General features: G+C 38.4%; 3 protein-coding genes across 5 annotated transcripts; 1 reads left to right on the top strand and 2 right to left on the bottom strand.

Moving 5' to 3' along the window:
- The first annotated feature begins 813 nt into the window (after positions 1-813).
- LOC113670341 (neuronal acetylcholine receptor subunit alpha-5) lies at positions 814-7,389 on the top strand. Of its 2 annotated transcripts, XM_027186474.2 has the most exons (10): positions 814-1,023; positions 1,875-2,014; positions 2,545-2,589; positions 3,173-3,282; positions 3,939-4,114; positions 4,376-4,495; positions 5,085-5,302; positions 6,084-6,239; positions 6,585-6,675; positions 7,044-7,389. In XM_027186474.2, the coding sequence occupies exons 1-10, from the start codon at positions 972-974 to the stop codon at positions 7,256-7,258; spliced, it is 1,323 nt and encodes a 440-aa protein (XP_027042275.2). In that variant the 5' UTR covers positions 814-971; the 3' UTR covers positions 7,259-7,389. The 2 variants fall into 2 exon arrangements, with proteins under 2 accessions (XP_027042275.2, XP_089039826.1); XM_089183700.1 differs by lacking the exon at positions 1,875-2,014 and having other exon boundaries at positions 918-1,023.
- A 421-nt stretch (positions 7,390-7,810) lies between these two features.
- Positions 7,811-11,741, bottom strand: LOC113670311 (uncharacterized). The gene is made up of 5 exons (XM_089183703.1): positions 11,615-11,741; positions 11,145-11,172; positions 10,543-10,686; positions 9,369-9,611; positions 7,811-8,067 (listed from the first exon to the last, which is right to left on the bottom strand). The coding sequence occupies exons 1-5, from the start codon at positions 11,615-11,617 to the stop codon at positions 7,985-7,987; spliced, it is 501 nt and encodes a 166-aa protein (XP_089039829.1). The 5' UTR covers positions 11,618-11,741; the 3' UTR covers positions 7,811-7,984.
- Positions 11,742-11,807: 66 nt separating this feature from the next.
- On the bottom strand, positions 11,808-16,509 carry LOC149038662 (neo-calmodulin-like). 2 transcript variants are annotated; one of them, XM_089183702.1, is made up of 6 exons: positions 16,378-16,509; positions 15,752-15,843; positions 14,687-14,714; positions 14,013-14,156; positions 13,589-13,831; positions 11,808-12,978 (listed from the first exon to the last, which is right to left on the bottom strand). In XM_089183702.1, exons 2-6 carry the CDS (start codon positions 15,752-15,754, stop codon positions 12,863-12,865), a joined length of 534 nt encoding a protein of 177 aa, XP_089039828.1. In that variant the 5' UTR covers positions 15,755-15,843; positions 16,378-16,509; the 3' UTR covers positions 11,808-12,862. The 2 variants fall into 2 exon arrangements, with proteins under 2 accessions (XP_089039828.1, XP_089039827.1); XM_089183701.1 differs by lacking the exon at positions 16,378-16,509 and having other exon boundaries at positions 15,752-15,877.
- Between the last annotated feature and the right edge of the window lie 273 nt (positions 16,510-16,782).

The following is a 16,782-nucleotide window of genomic DNA, read 5'->3' as shown; positions in this document are numbered from 1 at the left end:
CCTTGCTAATTACTTCGAAATTCTGAACCAGCCAATCAACGCGCTCGAACAGCGCAATTCGTCTTTGTGGTATATACTGATGCAGACTATCCCTGGTGTTTTTTTGTTATCACTAGTTCTATCATTTTTCCTTCTTCTCCCCTGAAATGAAAACGAGATTGAAATTGAGATTCTGAGGCAATCTCCTCTTTGAACCAAAATATGGGCACTAATGGAGTGATTTGTTTTGTCCCTCGTTCGGAAATATACGCGAAGGGGAGATTGGGTTAATTAGCTGTTATAACAAGGACATTCAACCATGAAGATCACTTCAGCACTTCTTGCCTAGTGTCAGGGTAAGAGGCTACTCTAACTTGAAGCATCAGTTGCAATTTGAAGAAACGACTTGATAAGGAATATGGAGGAGCATGGAATTCCATTCTTCCTCCTCCACACTTTCTAAGGATCGTCTTCTTGGTAGACTGTGCTAAAAAAATCAGGTTTAGTGCAATGTGGTTTGTTCAGCATTTCTCTCGAAAGACTATAATAAGGAAAATGTCACCACGGAAAATAAAGGAGTTGTAGTCCAGAGACTCACGGTTTGGGCCTCCTCACATCTCGATTGATATGCTTTTATATCCTGTGTAACAAAGATGAAGGAGTCACCGGAAAACTCTGTGGTCTTTCCATCGGGGTTTTGTTGGTCGTTACATGAGTAATAAGCAGATTTATCGTTCGCTGGACTTGATTCTCCAAAGACCTGACACAAACGCGCAAGTCTATCATTAATAATTGATTAATAACTTGCTGAGGTTGTAATAAAACAGAAACGACACCGTCAGCTTATTAATTCAGGCTGCGAGTTTGCCTCACGCTATTAGTACGGAAAACTGGAAAATGGTGAAATATTTTCGTACGTTTTGTTCATATTATTCATCGCTGCGTTTCTGATGTTACTTCATGGTAATACTCTAAAGTAATGAAGATTTGCCATGTCTTCTACGATCGTGACTGTCGCAATAATACTTTCAGCCTTTTTTCAAGGTAAGCAGAGAACTACCTGCAATGTAAAGAAATGAAATTGGGAAGCCTCGTAATACTGAACTGAATGTATGTGCTGACCAGTGACAATAATACAAAATATTTCCTTAGGAGTAAATTTCAAAATTTTCACATCTCATATGAGGAAAAAAGTATTCTGTGAAGTTATGTGAACGGTTCAGGAAATCTTCTTGATCACTTAAAAGCGGATTGATTTTTCAGATACTAGTACATTGTGTACATCCATTCAAGGTTGTAGATACAAAGCACTTTCTCCACAGCAATGATCAATCGTGCATCCAAAGTTTTTGAATCTGCATTTTTCTACACATGCCACCATTTAACAATATTTTTGTAAACATCGTAGCTTGTCCTGTTTGGGTATTTTTAAAATTAAACCAACAACAAGCTAGTCACCCGTAAAAACACCCTGTGTTGAAAACAAACTAAAATTGATACCTGCTGCCAAAGTTGGCAATCCATTTAATGAATGTAATTTTAAGTGCCAGGCGGCAAAAACATTTCATGTAATCTAATGTAATTTGCAAAAAATACACATAATTACAATTGTACAAAGCAATAGCGTTTTCCAATTTATCAAAAGTTCGCTCCAATCTTCCGCGCTCAGGTAGTATATCCAATAAAGAGGTGATGATGTTTGTGTTCGTGGTTGTTTCGCCATTTAACTCAGGCAGTTTGGCTCTAACTGAACTTCTATTTATCAATAAGTTCAGCCTCGAATTCCGCGGAATTTCTGCTAAAAATTGGAAAACCCTATTTGACCGTATTCTTTCTAGTAGCATACCGTGCGTAATTTATATCCCAACATTCCAAGAGAGACATCACCTCTTTAGGTTTGCAATGTGCCTCATTCGATCGACTGTTGGTTGAAAATTTGCTGAAGGACTATAATACGGATGTGAGACCAGTTGAGAATACGTCACAAGTACTCGAGATTTCACTGGGCCTTCAGCCATATAGATTGCTCAGAGTGGTAAGCGCGAAATTCTTTTTTGCTGTTTCTGTCGTTTTGTTTGTCATGATCACTAATGCAATTAGGGGCGCCGTTCTTCAAACACCCCTTTCACTAATTGCATCAGTGCTTCCCTTCCGATAGTTGAGAGAAAATATCAGGAAAAAAAGTAAAAAGAAACAGAAATGATGGTTTCTTAGACTAGATATTGTGAAATCTAGCGAGGTCAACGCAAGATATACCTTGATTCTAAGTTATTCTGAAAAGATACAAATTGTGCCTCGTGCCAGATAACGTTTAAGGCTCGATTAAAGACTTCCTTGTTGTTTTGTGAGTGGCAAATGTTCTTAGGAAGGATGGTACAAACCCATTCCTGTCCTCTGTGCGTATAGTGACCCCTTCCCGCCCCGCTTTTTGCCAAATTTTAAATAAGCGCCCGGGCGCTTATTTGAGGAATACGGCATCCTTCTTTAGCTTCTGTTAAAAAAGTTTTGATGTGTTTTGAATTTTCCCAGTTATGTGAAATTTGTCTTCATTCATTGTCTTTCCAGGATGTGGTTGAGCAGCTTGCGCGGATGAGCCTTTGGCTTAGACTGGTCAGTGGGTGCTCTTTATTTTAATTGTATGATAAGCTGAATGAGAAAATAATGGGAAATCATTTTCTCTAACTTGTTCCTGCTCATGATCTTTTTGAGGACTGACACATAAATGAAGACACCATGAACATTATTCTGCTTGTTTGGTTTTATTCTATAAAATAAGTAGATATTATGTTGGCGAGGGTCTCCACAATAATAGATCATTCACAGAGAACGTCAAAATGCACTAGAAACATCAGTGACACACTCGGCTACGCCTCAGCGCCAATTTTTTTATTTCTACCACATTTTGACATGGAATATGTTTGTTAAACTCGTTACATAACTAGTGTTGTCTGTCTCTTTGTCCAAGTTGTCTCCGTCCTTCTTTCTGAGCTGTCTGTCTCGCAGCTTTTCTCCGTTTTTTGTAGTTTGACTCCTTGGCCTATCTGCCTACCCCTTCTTCTACATGATCATCCGTTTTATCATGCGCTTGTCTGTGCATGTGTCTGTCTGTCTTTTTTTCCATGGAGTAATCAACAATTAAAAATCTATCTTTGCTGGCATATCGTTCGGAACATACTATTTGCACGCTTTGCAGACCTGGCAAGATCGGTCCTTAATTTGGAGTCCTTCGCAGTATGGAAACCTGACACGTATTAACTTACCAGTAGATACGATCTGGACACCACCCGTAGGACTATTAAACTCGTGAGTAAAAACACTCGTTTCTTCATTGTCCATTACTAAGTTTGGAAAACTCAAAATTATTACAATGTTTGGGAGAGGCGAGGACAAAACGAATACAGTGCTGTATTCTGGGTCGAGATGTCCTGGTGCGAAACCTGGCCCGGTCATAGCGTTTTGTTCTTGGATAAGACACTTGACTCTCGCATTCCCTAAAGTGCTAGTGGGGGGGGGGGGGATCTTTGAAGAATTAGTACCCATCCAAATAGAGGTAAAGTCTGTGCTCAAGCCGGAGCTTAATATGCCAGTTTCTATAGCATTAAGTGACAAGGATTATCACCAATCCCCCCTGTATGGGATGCCAGTTCATCCCAAGGTTACCCTCAGGCACTTCATCAGGCTTTCCTGACAATTTTCCAGTACTCCTGGATGGAGAGATACACTGTGAGTACACAGCACAATGACCCGGCCAGGCCACGAACCCAGACTTCTCGACCTGGAGTCTAGCGCACTTACCATGAGACCGTCCCCCACAGCTTCTATCCAGGGGGGGTAGCAATATTCCTAATCGCGTCTTTCTGCGGTTTCCGGAGGAGGGGAGTTGGGGAATAAGCTCCGGCCAGAGGTGCTTCTTACCAAGATTGTTGTCTTTACCCACTTTTCAAACAATTTACTTACAGGCTTGAGTCACGTTTTGCCCCGCTTTTTGAAAGTTCTGACGATGGTCTGAGCGTCTTAGCCGAGATTCGATATGACGGCCAAATCAAAATAGCCGTGCCGACAATCCTCAGTATCTCGTGCCTAATGGACATGACCATGTATCCGTTTGATATTCAAAGATGCAACCCTAAATTCGGTGAGTCCACGTTCAGCTGAACTCCTTCGTTTTCTTGCTTCTCGCTAAAATGATTTTAAGATTTCACATTCTTGCTCCTTGCAAACACGATTTTAAGACTGATAAACAAACATTCAGGAACACGATAATTTGTTTTTCTAATCTGAGTTGTTAGTGGCCACCGTAAGGAGTTTGTAAAGCTGACTTTTAGAGCCTTAGCCTCTTACCCTTCTCTCCCACCAACGCAGCTTATCTTTAGATACTTGCCCCCCTTTTATTCAGGAACATGGGCGTACACGAACAAGGATCTGAAGTTCTCAGCAGATGTCAAATCATCAATACTGGCCGAGTCAAAGGAGGCTTTTGCGTCCTCAGCTGGTTGGTCAGTTATGGAATACCGCGGTAAACAACCTCTTTTTACAGTTGAATTTGACAAGTTTTGTTTATTATGATTCCCATGACAACTTAACCAAGCAACATGGCTAACTGAAAGCGTCCTTAAGCCCTAAACATGGAATGAAGAGTGATCGATTCGAGAAGGTCTCTTTTGGTTAATTAAGCCTTTCATGATATCATCCATATGTTTTAAATGCGATAGGAAATCATATGCTAAGTTCCATCGGCTCAAATTACTCAATCAAGGGAGATGTACTTTGATTTACCAAAAATAATTTGTGACTCCTTTTCTTTCTTCAACTAAGTTAGATGTTCGAGCAAAAGTTTACTTTCCTTCACCCTTCTGAGTTTTGGCAAAACTTTATCAGCGAGAATATGTTAATGCGGAAAGGTTTTATGGAACTCAATTAAGAAACAACTGAACGCATGAGACCGCGGACGCCCTGGCGAATTACAAATGACTACCGAAATTTACAACTTAACAAAGGAAATCTCAAAACAAAGATCTCTCAACACAAAATGCTTTCCCTTAACGGACATACTTAATAACAAGTTTGCAATGAATTTACGAGGATAAACGTCCCTTTGTATACAGCTGTTGACCAGCATGACAACGACACTAACACAAGTCCTTCCGTGACATTCACCATGCAGCTAAGACGTCACACAACGTATTACATTGTGATCCTATTTTTGCCGTGTTTATCGAATGCAATGCTGACACTTCTTGTTTTCCTCCTTCCGACGGAGACTGGGGAGAGAATTGGTGTTGGTATCAACACTCTCTTCATCATGTGGGTCAATTATTTAAGGGTAAGTATGACATAGTGTGGGGAAGGCTGTAACGTGGACTCTGGTGTAAGGGAACTGGGTTTTTAGGAACCTGTCATTAATTATCCCAGAGGGATGGGGGTCGGGGGGATTTTGGGGGGGATTACACGGTTTTTAGGGTAAACAGAGGGGGGATCAGAGAAGAGTATAAATGGGGGATTGAAGAAAATTGACTGCCAATTAACTGCAAGTTGGGGCGAGGGGGTGGGATCACAAGGAAATTACAGAGTCTTCTGGGGGTATCAGCGATAAAAAAAATGACTGACTCCTTAAGTTCAGTCCTGGACGATTATTGCTTGCAATTTCTATGTTATTTTCAACACTTTTTAGCAGTTTTTAGAGTATTTTTGTTTTAATGGGTACTATCTTTTAGATATTTTTATAATAATTTCCTATTTCTTAGTTTTTAATTCCTAATCAGCTGGACCTTGTTGATAACAGTACTTTTGCATTGAAGGCTTATCCTGGATAAATATTTCGATGATTATTATTACGATTATTATTATGATTATGATAATGATGATATGATGATGATGATGATGATGATTATTATTATTATTATTATCATTATAATCAATGAGTCTAACGACTGTGTTTTTGAGCAAAGCAAAAATCTTTACCCTGGCAGTGCCTCTTTCCACCCAGGAATAGAACTAGTTACCAGAGCTAACTCAGGAGACCTGGGTCTAAATTTTATCTTGGGCGATTAAGTTATTAAAAGTATCTATCTTTAAATGGATTCACTTTTTTTTTATCTATTTAGGCATTAAATAGGATGCCTAAGAGTCCAGATCTGCCTGTTTTCTGCAAGTTTTCTTACTTTGTAATGTTCGAGTGCGTTTGTGCTATCGCTGTTTCTTGTCTCCTCATTTCCTTCTATCACATGAATGTTCATATAGAAATGCCTGATTGGGTCAAGGTAAGATGCCAAAGATAATTTTTTCCCTTTTGCAGTTTCTAAAAAAATTTTACTTATGGTGATCTCTTTGATCTGATTCGCAGTTATAAAGACTATTAGCCCATTCACACCAAAGCTTAAATATGTTTTATAGCTGTTTTGTTAAAGACAGTTAAATATTATTTTCTTCATAGAAGCTGCTTTAACCGATGTTTATCGACTTAAAATTTAGCACTTTTAAAATAAAAAGTCTGTGAATACTTCAAACTAATGGAAAATTCAGTTTTTTTCATTCAGTTAAACCTGGTTTAACTAAACGAGTTTTGCTGGTGTGAATGGAATATGTGTTATTATCACATATTGCAGACCCACGTACTAGACAGAATGGCGTGGCTGGTATTCTTACGACCTTCTGTGAAACGTCGCCAAAGGACGGTAGGGAAATTTAGAAAGGAAGGTATGCTTGCCTATCCCAATCATGATTTTGGAAAACACACGATTGTACTTTTATGAAAACCGTGCATAGCACAAAGCATAAAAATCTAATCCAGAATCGTAGCTAAGGAGGGGCCCCTTGAGGTACCTGTGTCCCCTCTGCTTTGTGAGATTATTTTTTCCCTTTTTTAAGTCAGCAACAGACAGATCTTATAACTCAAGTGGGGCAACGCGTGAATACGAGCCCACCAACACACAAGCTAAAGCAGCGGGATAAACCATTCACGCAAGCTGAGCGTAAATTCGTTTCCACGCCCGTTTAGCTGCGAGATCATGCTACGATCAATTCGAAGTTTCTATGGAATCTAAGTGATTTTGCTTTGTTTTCAGCCGAACAGTTCCGCTCAAGGTTTGGAGGCAGTACTTACCATAAGATAACAATAGGACTGAATCTGTTCGTTGACAACTCGCTCAAGGAGTTTGAGACATTTTGGCGACGAGAAGAATGGCGCCTTGTCTCACTTGTCTTGGAAAGATTTTTTACTTATTTCTTTTTGTTTACAGTTCTTATTTCTTTTTTTGTTTTTGCTGCAACTGTGTGGTAAAGGATGATAAATAAAAATACCCACACAAATAGGTACAATTATTCTCGCAAGAAAAACGAGGGTAAATCGTTGAAAAATAAAGTAACCAGTTCATCCTTATCATGCAATGAAAATCTACCGAAGTTCTAATTGCACTGAGTTGTGTAGCAACTACTATGAGCGATAAGGAGACACTCAGTTCTCTTAAATTAGGGGAAGAGAGGGTCGGGTCTGGCGTCAGGCATGCTAACCTGATAGTTACTAGCTTGATTGATGTTGCAACAGGAAACAGTGTGGGGAATTAAAAAAGAGACCTTTAGCCCCTTTCTAACAAGGTTCACACCCAAATAGAGCTAAAATTAGGGTAGAAAGAGCGATCTGTGTAAGAAAAATTGTTTTGTAAACTGAGTTGATAACGGTAACTCGCCACAATAAAGAGTTTTCAAATTTTTCAAATTTTAGCTCTCTGTCAGTCAGAACAAATGACTTCCCACCGACACAATACTACAGTTTCTATAGAAACTTAGCCCCTTTATCAACTTCAAGCAAATTAGGATTGACGCAAGTTCTGAATTCGCTAAACAATTCTTAAACTGGCCCTGATTGTTTTTATTGCCCCTCAAGGAGGATTCACGATTATATTATGATTATGTGTTTATGCAAGGGTCACTGAGGCACTGACTGATCATTCTTTTTGGAGTAATCATAAAGATACCATAATGAAGTAGAGAGTAAGAGAATGTGATTTCACTTGCTGAAAGCATGAATTGTACATGAGTTCTTCTTTGCATTTTCCTCTGAACTTTCTATTCGCATCATCATCTTGAACTCTGTCAGAAAAAGAGGTATAAACGCTGAGATCTTTGCAATCCCCAAATACAAATCTAACCAGAAATAGATCATTACCCAGTTTCAAAAATCCTCACTCTCAAAATGAGGCTAAGAGTAAAACATCTTTAATGAAATTATCCGTACGTGTATGAAAATAAAGAATAGTCTTCATATCAACAGTCTTGGGCTTACCCTCGTTTTGAATCAGACACTTTGTGCGTAACACATTGTTTAATTCTTGAGAAAGTTCTCTCAATGATAAACGCATTTTGGCGGCACCCCTTCAAGTTTCTATTTCAATCCAACATCAACTCTTGATCAGCAGGGATTTGCTAAAGCAAAGGCATAGAAAAAACCAGGAAAGATTTATTACTCGACGTTTCGGGGTCATCGTGACTCCATTATCAAGAGACTAGTTTAAAAACATGCAAATAAGGAAAGGTACAAGAATAGCATAAATTAGAATGAACGGCTTAAACAAACACCTTTGCACGGATGGAATCCGTTTGCACGTTCAGTGTTGGCTTACGCATGCGAATATACAACATTTCATTAACAAGGCAATCAAATTTGCCGTTACATTTCGCGATGACGTTGAATTGCTCGATCAAGCGTTCAGGTATTTCACTATTGTGCTGGAGGTGGTAGTGTTTGTAGATAGAAGATGATTTCCTTTTGTGCCCTTCTACGCGATCGTGTAAGTGACCACGAGTATAGCCCACATACCCTGCATCACACAGGTTACATTTAAATTCATAAACGAGAATTCGTTTATGAATTTAAATGTAACCTGTGTGATGCAGGGTATGTGGGCTATACTCGTGGTCACTTACACGATCGCGTAGAAGGGCACAAAAGGAAATCATCTTCTATCTACAAACACTACCACCTCCAGCACAATAGTGAAATACCTGAACGCTTGATCGAGCAATTCAACGTCATCGCGAAATGTAACGGCAAATTTGATTGCCTTGTTAATGAAATGTTGTATATTCGCATGCGTAAGCCAACACTGAACGTGCAAACGGATTCCATCCGTGCAAAGGTGTTTGTTTAAGCCGTTCATTCTAATTTATGCTATTCTTGTACCTTTCCTTATTTGCATGTTTTTAAACTAGTCTCTTGATAATGGAGTCACGATGACCCCGAAACGTCGAGTAATAAATCTTTCCTGGGTTTTTTCTAAACATCAACTCTCCACAGAAATTTGCAGAACACTGTCCACAAACAGAAAATGACTCTTACGAATGGCATTGCGACACTAAACAAATCACACCATAACATGTTAAAATATCTTTACCCTCAAAAGATATTTTTCTGTTTCCTGATTGGCATTTGTCCTCTAAAATCTCGTCCAGCTCGCTTTCAGGGATGTCCTCTTCCAACGTCGCAAACGCTTGCCGAAGCTCCGATGTAAGGATGAACCCCCGGTCATCTCTGTCGAAGATTCTAAAAGCTTCTTTAGCTTCGCAGAGTTCCATTCCATTTTGATTTTTTGTCAACATAAGGTTCACAAATTCTTGGAAATCCATCATACCATTTCCTGTGATAAGTAGAAAGTATGTTATGGTGGCACCTCACGGTAAATAGCGCTTGCGCTTTCATGGAATGTCGGGAGCACAATAAGTCTCTCAGCCCTCCTAGCGAACGTGTCTTCATTTTGAAGACAACATATAGGGGTTACTATGGAGAAACACTTTATCTTTTTTATAATTTTATCTGATCAAACCCGAAGTAATACAGCAAATGATTTGAACCTGGGGTAACATGTAATCTTACACACTGCTCCCTGTCTGTTCCTCGGCTCGTCTTTGTCTTTGACGTTAGTCAGTAACTGACGTAGTGTGGTAATAGGTTTGTGAGCTCACAAACCTATGAACCGAAGATAAGATCAATTGCTCCGACTGCCACGCCTCCTACATCGGTGAGACTGGCAGAAACCTCAAAACTAGACTGAACACAAACGAGCGACGGGGAAAGCTGTCAACAATCACATTGCTGAACATCACCGACTTACGAACCACACTATTGACTGGGACTCTGCGCAATACCTACAGCACCAACTAATTTCAACGACTGACTCTGGAAAGCTGGTTTACTAACTTGGAACAGACTCCCCTCAACAGTTGTTAACCACTACCGGCACCATACAAACGACTCATTCACGACATTAACATTAGAAACGAACCGAGCAGAACGATCTAACTTCACTCACGTATCGAGCCCGACCAATCACGACCGACCTACGCCACTTGAGTCTTATAGCTAATAACATCACGATAAAACTGACCAATCAGTTTATAGAAACCGGACTAAGTACCTTCGACTGACAACAACTATTCACTATTTTCACCAGAAACGGTTTAATTATTAGGTGTTGGTCACGTGACCTCCAAAGTAACCAATGAGATCGTACGTCGATGGGGATAACTCCAGGAAAGCAACGATAATACTTTTTCCCTTTCGTTACTTACCATCAATATCCACGGTGTTGATAATACGCTGTAATTCATTTTCTGTGAGGTTTACACCAAGGGACTTCATCAATGTTCCCAGCTCTTTAGTTGTGATGCAACCACTGTTGTCCTTGTCAAAATAACGGAAAGCCTCATAGTATTCTGGAAAATCCAACAACAAAAATATAATTTCTCTATCAGGTTGTCGAATTTTTTTTTAACCTCATTAACAAACTGATAACCCTCCTCGCCGCTTGTTTGTGTTCAGTCAATCTAGTTGTGAGGTTTCTGTTAGTCTCACTGATGTAGGAGGCGTGGTAGAAACTGTGGTCTGTCAGTGGCGAGGAATAATTTTGTTGTGAGTTATCAACTGAGTTGATAATGCGAATTGGCCACCGTAGAGAGTTTTAAAGCTGACGTTTCGAGCGTTAGTAGCGTTTCATCAGAGTGAATGCATGGATGGTCGCTTGTTTGGTTAGTTGATTAATTGATTCACTGATTGATCGATCGATCGACTGACTGAAGAAATGATTGCGGATGAATAAATGGATTCATCTTTCAGCGGAGTCATGCTCTGCGTGGGTTAAAGGATCTGATCTCAATCTCATTTCAATGGTTACCTTCCAGCTGGCTCTCTGGGGTCGATTCCTAGGAAAGAAATAATTGAAACAGTCCATTGTAAAATAATGAATTCCAAAAAAGAAATGATAGGAATATCAAATTAGTTTAAAAACATAACAACACAGAAGAAACGATGCGTCAGTTTGAAAATATTGTTACCAAGAAAAATACTTAAGTACTAAGGTTACTGCATGCGTGTATTTGTCTTCTCTATGAATCTTCACTTTCCACCCTACAGAAAAAACGCACTAAAACTGTTCAAGCCATTTATGATCAGAAACGCGAGAGTTACGCTAAAATTAAAATGACATAAAAGTTGAACCTAAGAATACAGGATTTAGGCCCAAACGTGTTCTTATCATTTTTTGACCCAAAGCAAATCCAGAGAATTTTCTCAAACCTTTTTGATATTGTAAGCTCGAGGTAGGCCCTATATTTATCAAATCATCTCAAAATAGTTCTCACCAACCATTTTAAAGTTGACGACAGAAGATTGCTGCTCCAACACTCGGGAGATATTGAAACTTGTTGACTTCTAGGTGTTATGTTCTTATGGCAAACTGCTTTATAACAAACAAAATTATTCTCAAAATGATAGCAAAACCTCAGCTCGCTGACTGGTGTGCTTCTCACCAATAAAAATATTTTGTTCACTCATGAAACAAGATAAAGTTGACTTTATTAGTCGAATCATAAACAAAATTGAAGATGTATCTAAACATTTTTAACCATACTTTTCTTCAGTGCTCTAGTTACGTCAGTTTGAATACTTTACCTTTGATTAGGACAAGTGTAAGATTTTTTGCTATTACAGTTTTATAGTATGCAAACTTTATTTAATTTTCTGGATGGAACGAACAGTACTCACAATAAATACTTGTCATTTAGGATAAAGGCTCGATTAAAGGAGCCACAACTCTAATTAACTTTTGAGCACAGCACTGTGGTCTTTGGTTTATCAAAAACGGTTTACATACAGTGTATTGAAGCATATATCAACTGATAATGGTAATTTTTCAATTTTAAGGATAGATACCTTATTTAACTTACAGGCACAGTTTCTTAAAAAAAAGTGTTTATAGGCAATATCCAGTAAAGGCATATATAAAGAAAGGAGAAATATATCGATAACCGTATACTTGAATCATTGTCATCTTGAGTAGAGAAAAATGTCCACAACATTCTAGATAACAATAAACATGACGTCATGATCAGCACGATCTTCACGCTTTATCACGGACTTCAACCTTTATCACGGACTTCAACCTTTATCACGGACTTCAACCTTTATCACGGACTTCCCGTAGATCATTACGTTACAGTACAGCAGTGGAAAGTTAAATGAGCGTGATTTCCCATTCATAGGTCATACGAAAGAGAATTCCTAAGAAGTTTTCATAGACTCGAGCAATTCAGTTTCTTTGGATTTATGCGACATATACTCGTCTTAGAAATGGCATGTTTACGTGAGTACAAATCGATTTTCTCTCGATCGCGCTGGTGGCTTCGGAAATGGTACGAGAGTTGGGATTTTAAGATTACTTAAGAAGAATCACGTCACGTATTGAATGTATATGAACGCATGCGAAGAAGGTTTTTAAATAATTCCATCTTTGCTTCATACAAGAGCGTTAAAGGTTTACTGGAAGAGCTGACAAAATTATTTGAACAAAACAGATCCCATCGCATAACACAAACAGTACCATCACCAAAGGGTTTAGCTGTAGATATAAAACTTTTGCCGTCTCCGTGCATATTTTGGGCGAGCAGGCTCTTTCTCCTTTTGCTTGGACTCCTTAGGGCAGACACCTTCTTTGGTCATTTGAAAAAAATCTGTGAAGAAAAGGTAAGAGGTTTAATTCTTTTACATCCTAAAACACATAAAATATATATCTATCAAATAATAGATTAATACAAAAAAATGGAAACGAATACAAAACCAGCTTAAAAAAACTCTTTAGAAGATTGTCGTTACATTATGTTTTACTTGTGAAGGGGTAACTTGCATGGGTAAATTTGAACTACCGGAATCGAAGAGTTGCATGAATGACTAGAACTAGTGCTGTTAGGTACATTTATTCCTCTCGATTGAGAGCCACAGTCATTTAATCTTGATTGATACGGCAACGTCACGATCTCTCTCGTTTATCTGATAAATTTGATAGATAAGTACTTCATTACAAAACGGGGAATATCTCCGATAAATACTTTAAATGATGACTTAATTATATGAGGAGCTAAACACGGCGACCACCAAAATATTCATATTAGTACGCCACGTGGACCTAGATCTGACCAATGTCCCAGAGTTTTACGCAGCTCACTAACATCAATTATTTTTTAATCATTTACTTTTCAATGGCTCACGTGACGTAGTCTCGACTGTGAGAGCTTTACGAGTTTAAGTCAGCGCGTTTATTCTTGATTTTGTTTTTATACTCACCATCAAAAGTTATCTTCCTCTGAAACTGATGCTTTTGATCTTGTAACATATCATTGATTTCATGATCCGGAATCTTTTCCTCAAGGGTCTGAAAGACTTGTCGTAGTTCATCCGACATCACAAATCCTCGGCAGTCGCGATCAAATATATGAAATGCTTCTTTGGCTTCCTCCTCGTTGAAAGAAAACTGATTTTTTGCCACCATCAACTTGACAAATTCCTCAAAATCCATCTGACCATTTCCTGAAAATGAAAGAGGTTTAAACTCAATAAATTGAAGGAGGCAGAAAGCTCTTGATCGAACCCTCAAGAGCAGGGCCTGTATGTCAGTCAGTCAGTCAGTCAGTCTGTCAGTCTGTCGGTCTGTCAGTCTGTCTGTCTATCAATCGTTCTATCTGTTTGTCTGATTGGCTAGTTTACTTACCATCAATGTCCACGCTGTTAATCATCATCTGTAGGTCTTCTTCGCGTGGATTTTCGCCAAGAGAGCGCATGGCATTTCCTAATTCTTTGGTGGTAATGAAACCACTGCTGTCCTTGTCAAAGTGTTGAAATGCATCTCTGTACTCTTGATTAACAATAAATAAATAAATGAAAAATACCGCTTAGGGAAACTTTGCACAAAAGATACAGAAACTCATCACAAATTTTAAGCGTCCGAGATAGAATGCAACCTTATCTAAAACGTCCACAATCGAACGGAGCAGTCCAGAAACGGAGTATCGAAAATCAAACGATATCGATATCAGGCCTTCGAGCCAGATTTTGGATGATTTCGTACATTTTCAGACGGATCCTGATTTCGGACACTTGCGACCGTTTTTGGGACGGTTTCATCTGATTCGGACGCTTGCCAATGCCTCCGTTTTTTAGACCCTGGTGTCCATGCAGTTTTTAACGTTTGACACTTTGGTCCGTGTATGAACTGTTTTGTCCGAGTCTCGGACACTTACAGGAAAAGCAATCAGTATATAGGCAACATCACATAATACTCGATAACTAGAAATGGTATTTCGTTTTTTGCCTTCAAAAGTAGGATTGAATTCTGCTGTTTAAAACATTTTGCATTGAATTTATTGAGTGCAGGGATAACCTCACCTTGAATTTGCTCTTCAGTAAGTTTATCCTGAGGGAAACAAATAAACAAATTAAACAACAATAAAAAAAATAGAGAAGAAGGGGTGAATTTAGGAAGATTCATATTTCTGATACATCAACGAAGCAACTAATTTTGGACAATAATACCATGCGACTTGTTTTAGAAGGGGAAAAAAATCTTATGTACAGTAAACTAAGCAATAATTTTGCTTCTCTTCAACAGTGAAAATTTCCTCCTTAAGACACGTGGAATTTTAGGTTTAATTTACAGACAATTACCGTTTCCTCGAATTGATCTAGTCATGCGAAGGGTTAATTGGCGTAAAATTGAAAACTTGCCTCAGCACTCTGACACACATTTCAGTGAAAACGAAAGGACGCCAACATAATCCAGTCGAAAACATTTTCTTCCGCCGACTGATACGCGTTTTATTGTCAAAATACATTTTTTGTGTCAAAATACATTTTTTGTGTCAAAATACATTTTTTGTGTCAAAATACATTTTTTGTGTCAAAATACATTTTTTGTGTCAAAATACATTTTTTGTGTCAAAATACATTTTTGTGTGTTTACACCTCCCCACACACCTGGAATAAATGTATACCGTTTCTTTGCCGTTTATTCCAAATAACAATCAGAAACCAATGAAAACGATTGAGTTGAGAAATTTCAGTTTAATGTGACAGACAGACTCGATTCTGAAAGACTCAAATATTTTTTTAAAAGTCAGAATGTGTAAATAATTAATCGCAAAGTGTTGTTTACATTCTCTTTTCACCTGAGAAGAAAAAAGTAATACTTTTACTCAATCATAACCTTGGACACGAACGAGAATAATTTGAGAAATTTCTATATAGGTTTAATCCAGCTAGAAAAAGGTTATCTGTGAGCACTGATTTATTTTCATCGATGGCTGTTGTCTCACAAATATAGCATCATCTATATGATCCATACTATTGTAAAATATGTGTAAAGCCAACATTTGCATGCGAAAATTTGTTAACGGTCGATGTTGACGCTCTCACGAAAGTCGAACAATTTATGTAACCGCTTGTTTTACTTACCATTCTTGTGCCTGCTTGATACAATGTTACCGGTCCAAGGTGGTCGAATATTTCTTCACGACAGAATTGAGAAGTGTGATGTATTATGAAGTCTGAGGGGGAATTGAAACAAATTATTCGGTGTTATCTCCGAGGGATTTTGGTTTTCTGTGGCATTTTTGTGGTTACTCTAGCCACAAGCTCGACCGACCAATTTAAGCCTCGGGTGACATCTGGTCTTTCCTGAGAAATTCAAAACTTGTTTGATCGATCTTAATATTATCTTACAAGTTTGTGCAAAAACTGGTAAAGGAAGTAGATTGAAGCTAAAACAAAAACAAAAACTCAATACGAAACTGAGTTACAGTAGAAGGAAGAAAAACAATAGCAAAAAAAATCGCATGAAATATTAAACGTTACTCGGCTTATTGATCGCGCAAGCGATCTCATGTAAAAAGAATTTTAAATCAGATTCAAGAAAAAATTTTTTTGAATAATAATGATGTTATTACGGTGGTGGTAACAGTAAGTTTAAGCTCTGTAAATGGTTGAAAGCTAGGAACTGAATCGTAATTTTTCCATGATAAAAAATTTTAAAAAGTTTGTTATTAACATATATGCATTATGATAAATATTTTTTTACTCACCTCTGGTTGGTTCAGTCAATAAATAGTTAAAATGCAACGCAAGCTCTTCGCAAGTTCAACAAGAATGCAAAACAGCGAGGGACTGGTCATTTTTACTGTCGGGGGAGGAAGGTTTGATCATTATTATCGTCGACTTGGAGAACTTTGTTTGCGTCACGATAAAATTCACCCAATCCTCCCCCCATAAGGCTCTGCTATATCCCGCTCTCTCTCCCCCTCCCCTCCATCATTGGCAGTTAAATGGCAGTCTGATGGCAGCCAGTTTTCTAAATTCCCCCACTTTTATACTCTGTTGGCGACAACTACTCCCCACTCCTTTTCTTCTGAAAGCCATGTGATCCCTCCCAAAAATCCTCCACTCCCCTCCCCCGATAAATAATGAGTAATCCTTTGCATTACCAGAAC

The sequence above is a fragment of the Pocillopora damicornis genome, chromosome 10 (assembly GCF_964200805.1).
Source record: "Pocillopora damicornis chromosome 10, jaPocDami1.2, whole genome shotgun sequence".
NCBI lineage: Eukaryota > Metazoa > Cnidaria > Anthozoa > Scleractinia > Pocilloporidae > Pocillopora > Pocillopora damicornis.
The sequence above is the reverse complement of the archived record's forward strand: the minus strand, read 5'-3'. Positions and strand labels throughout refer to the sequence as shown.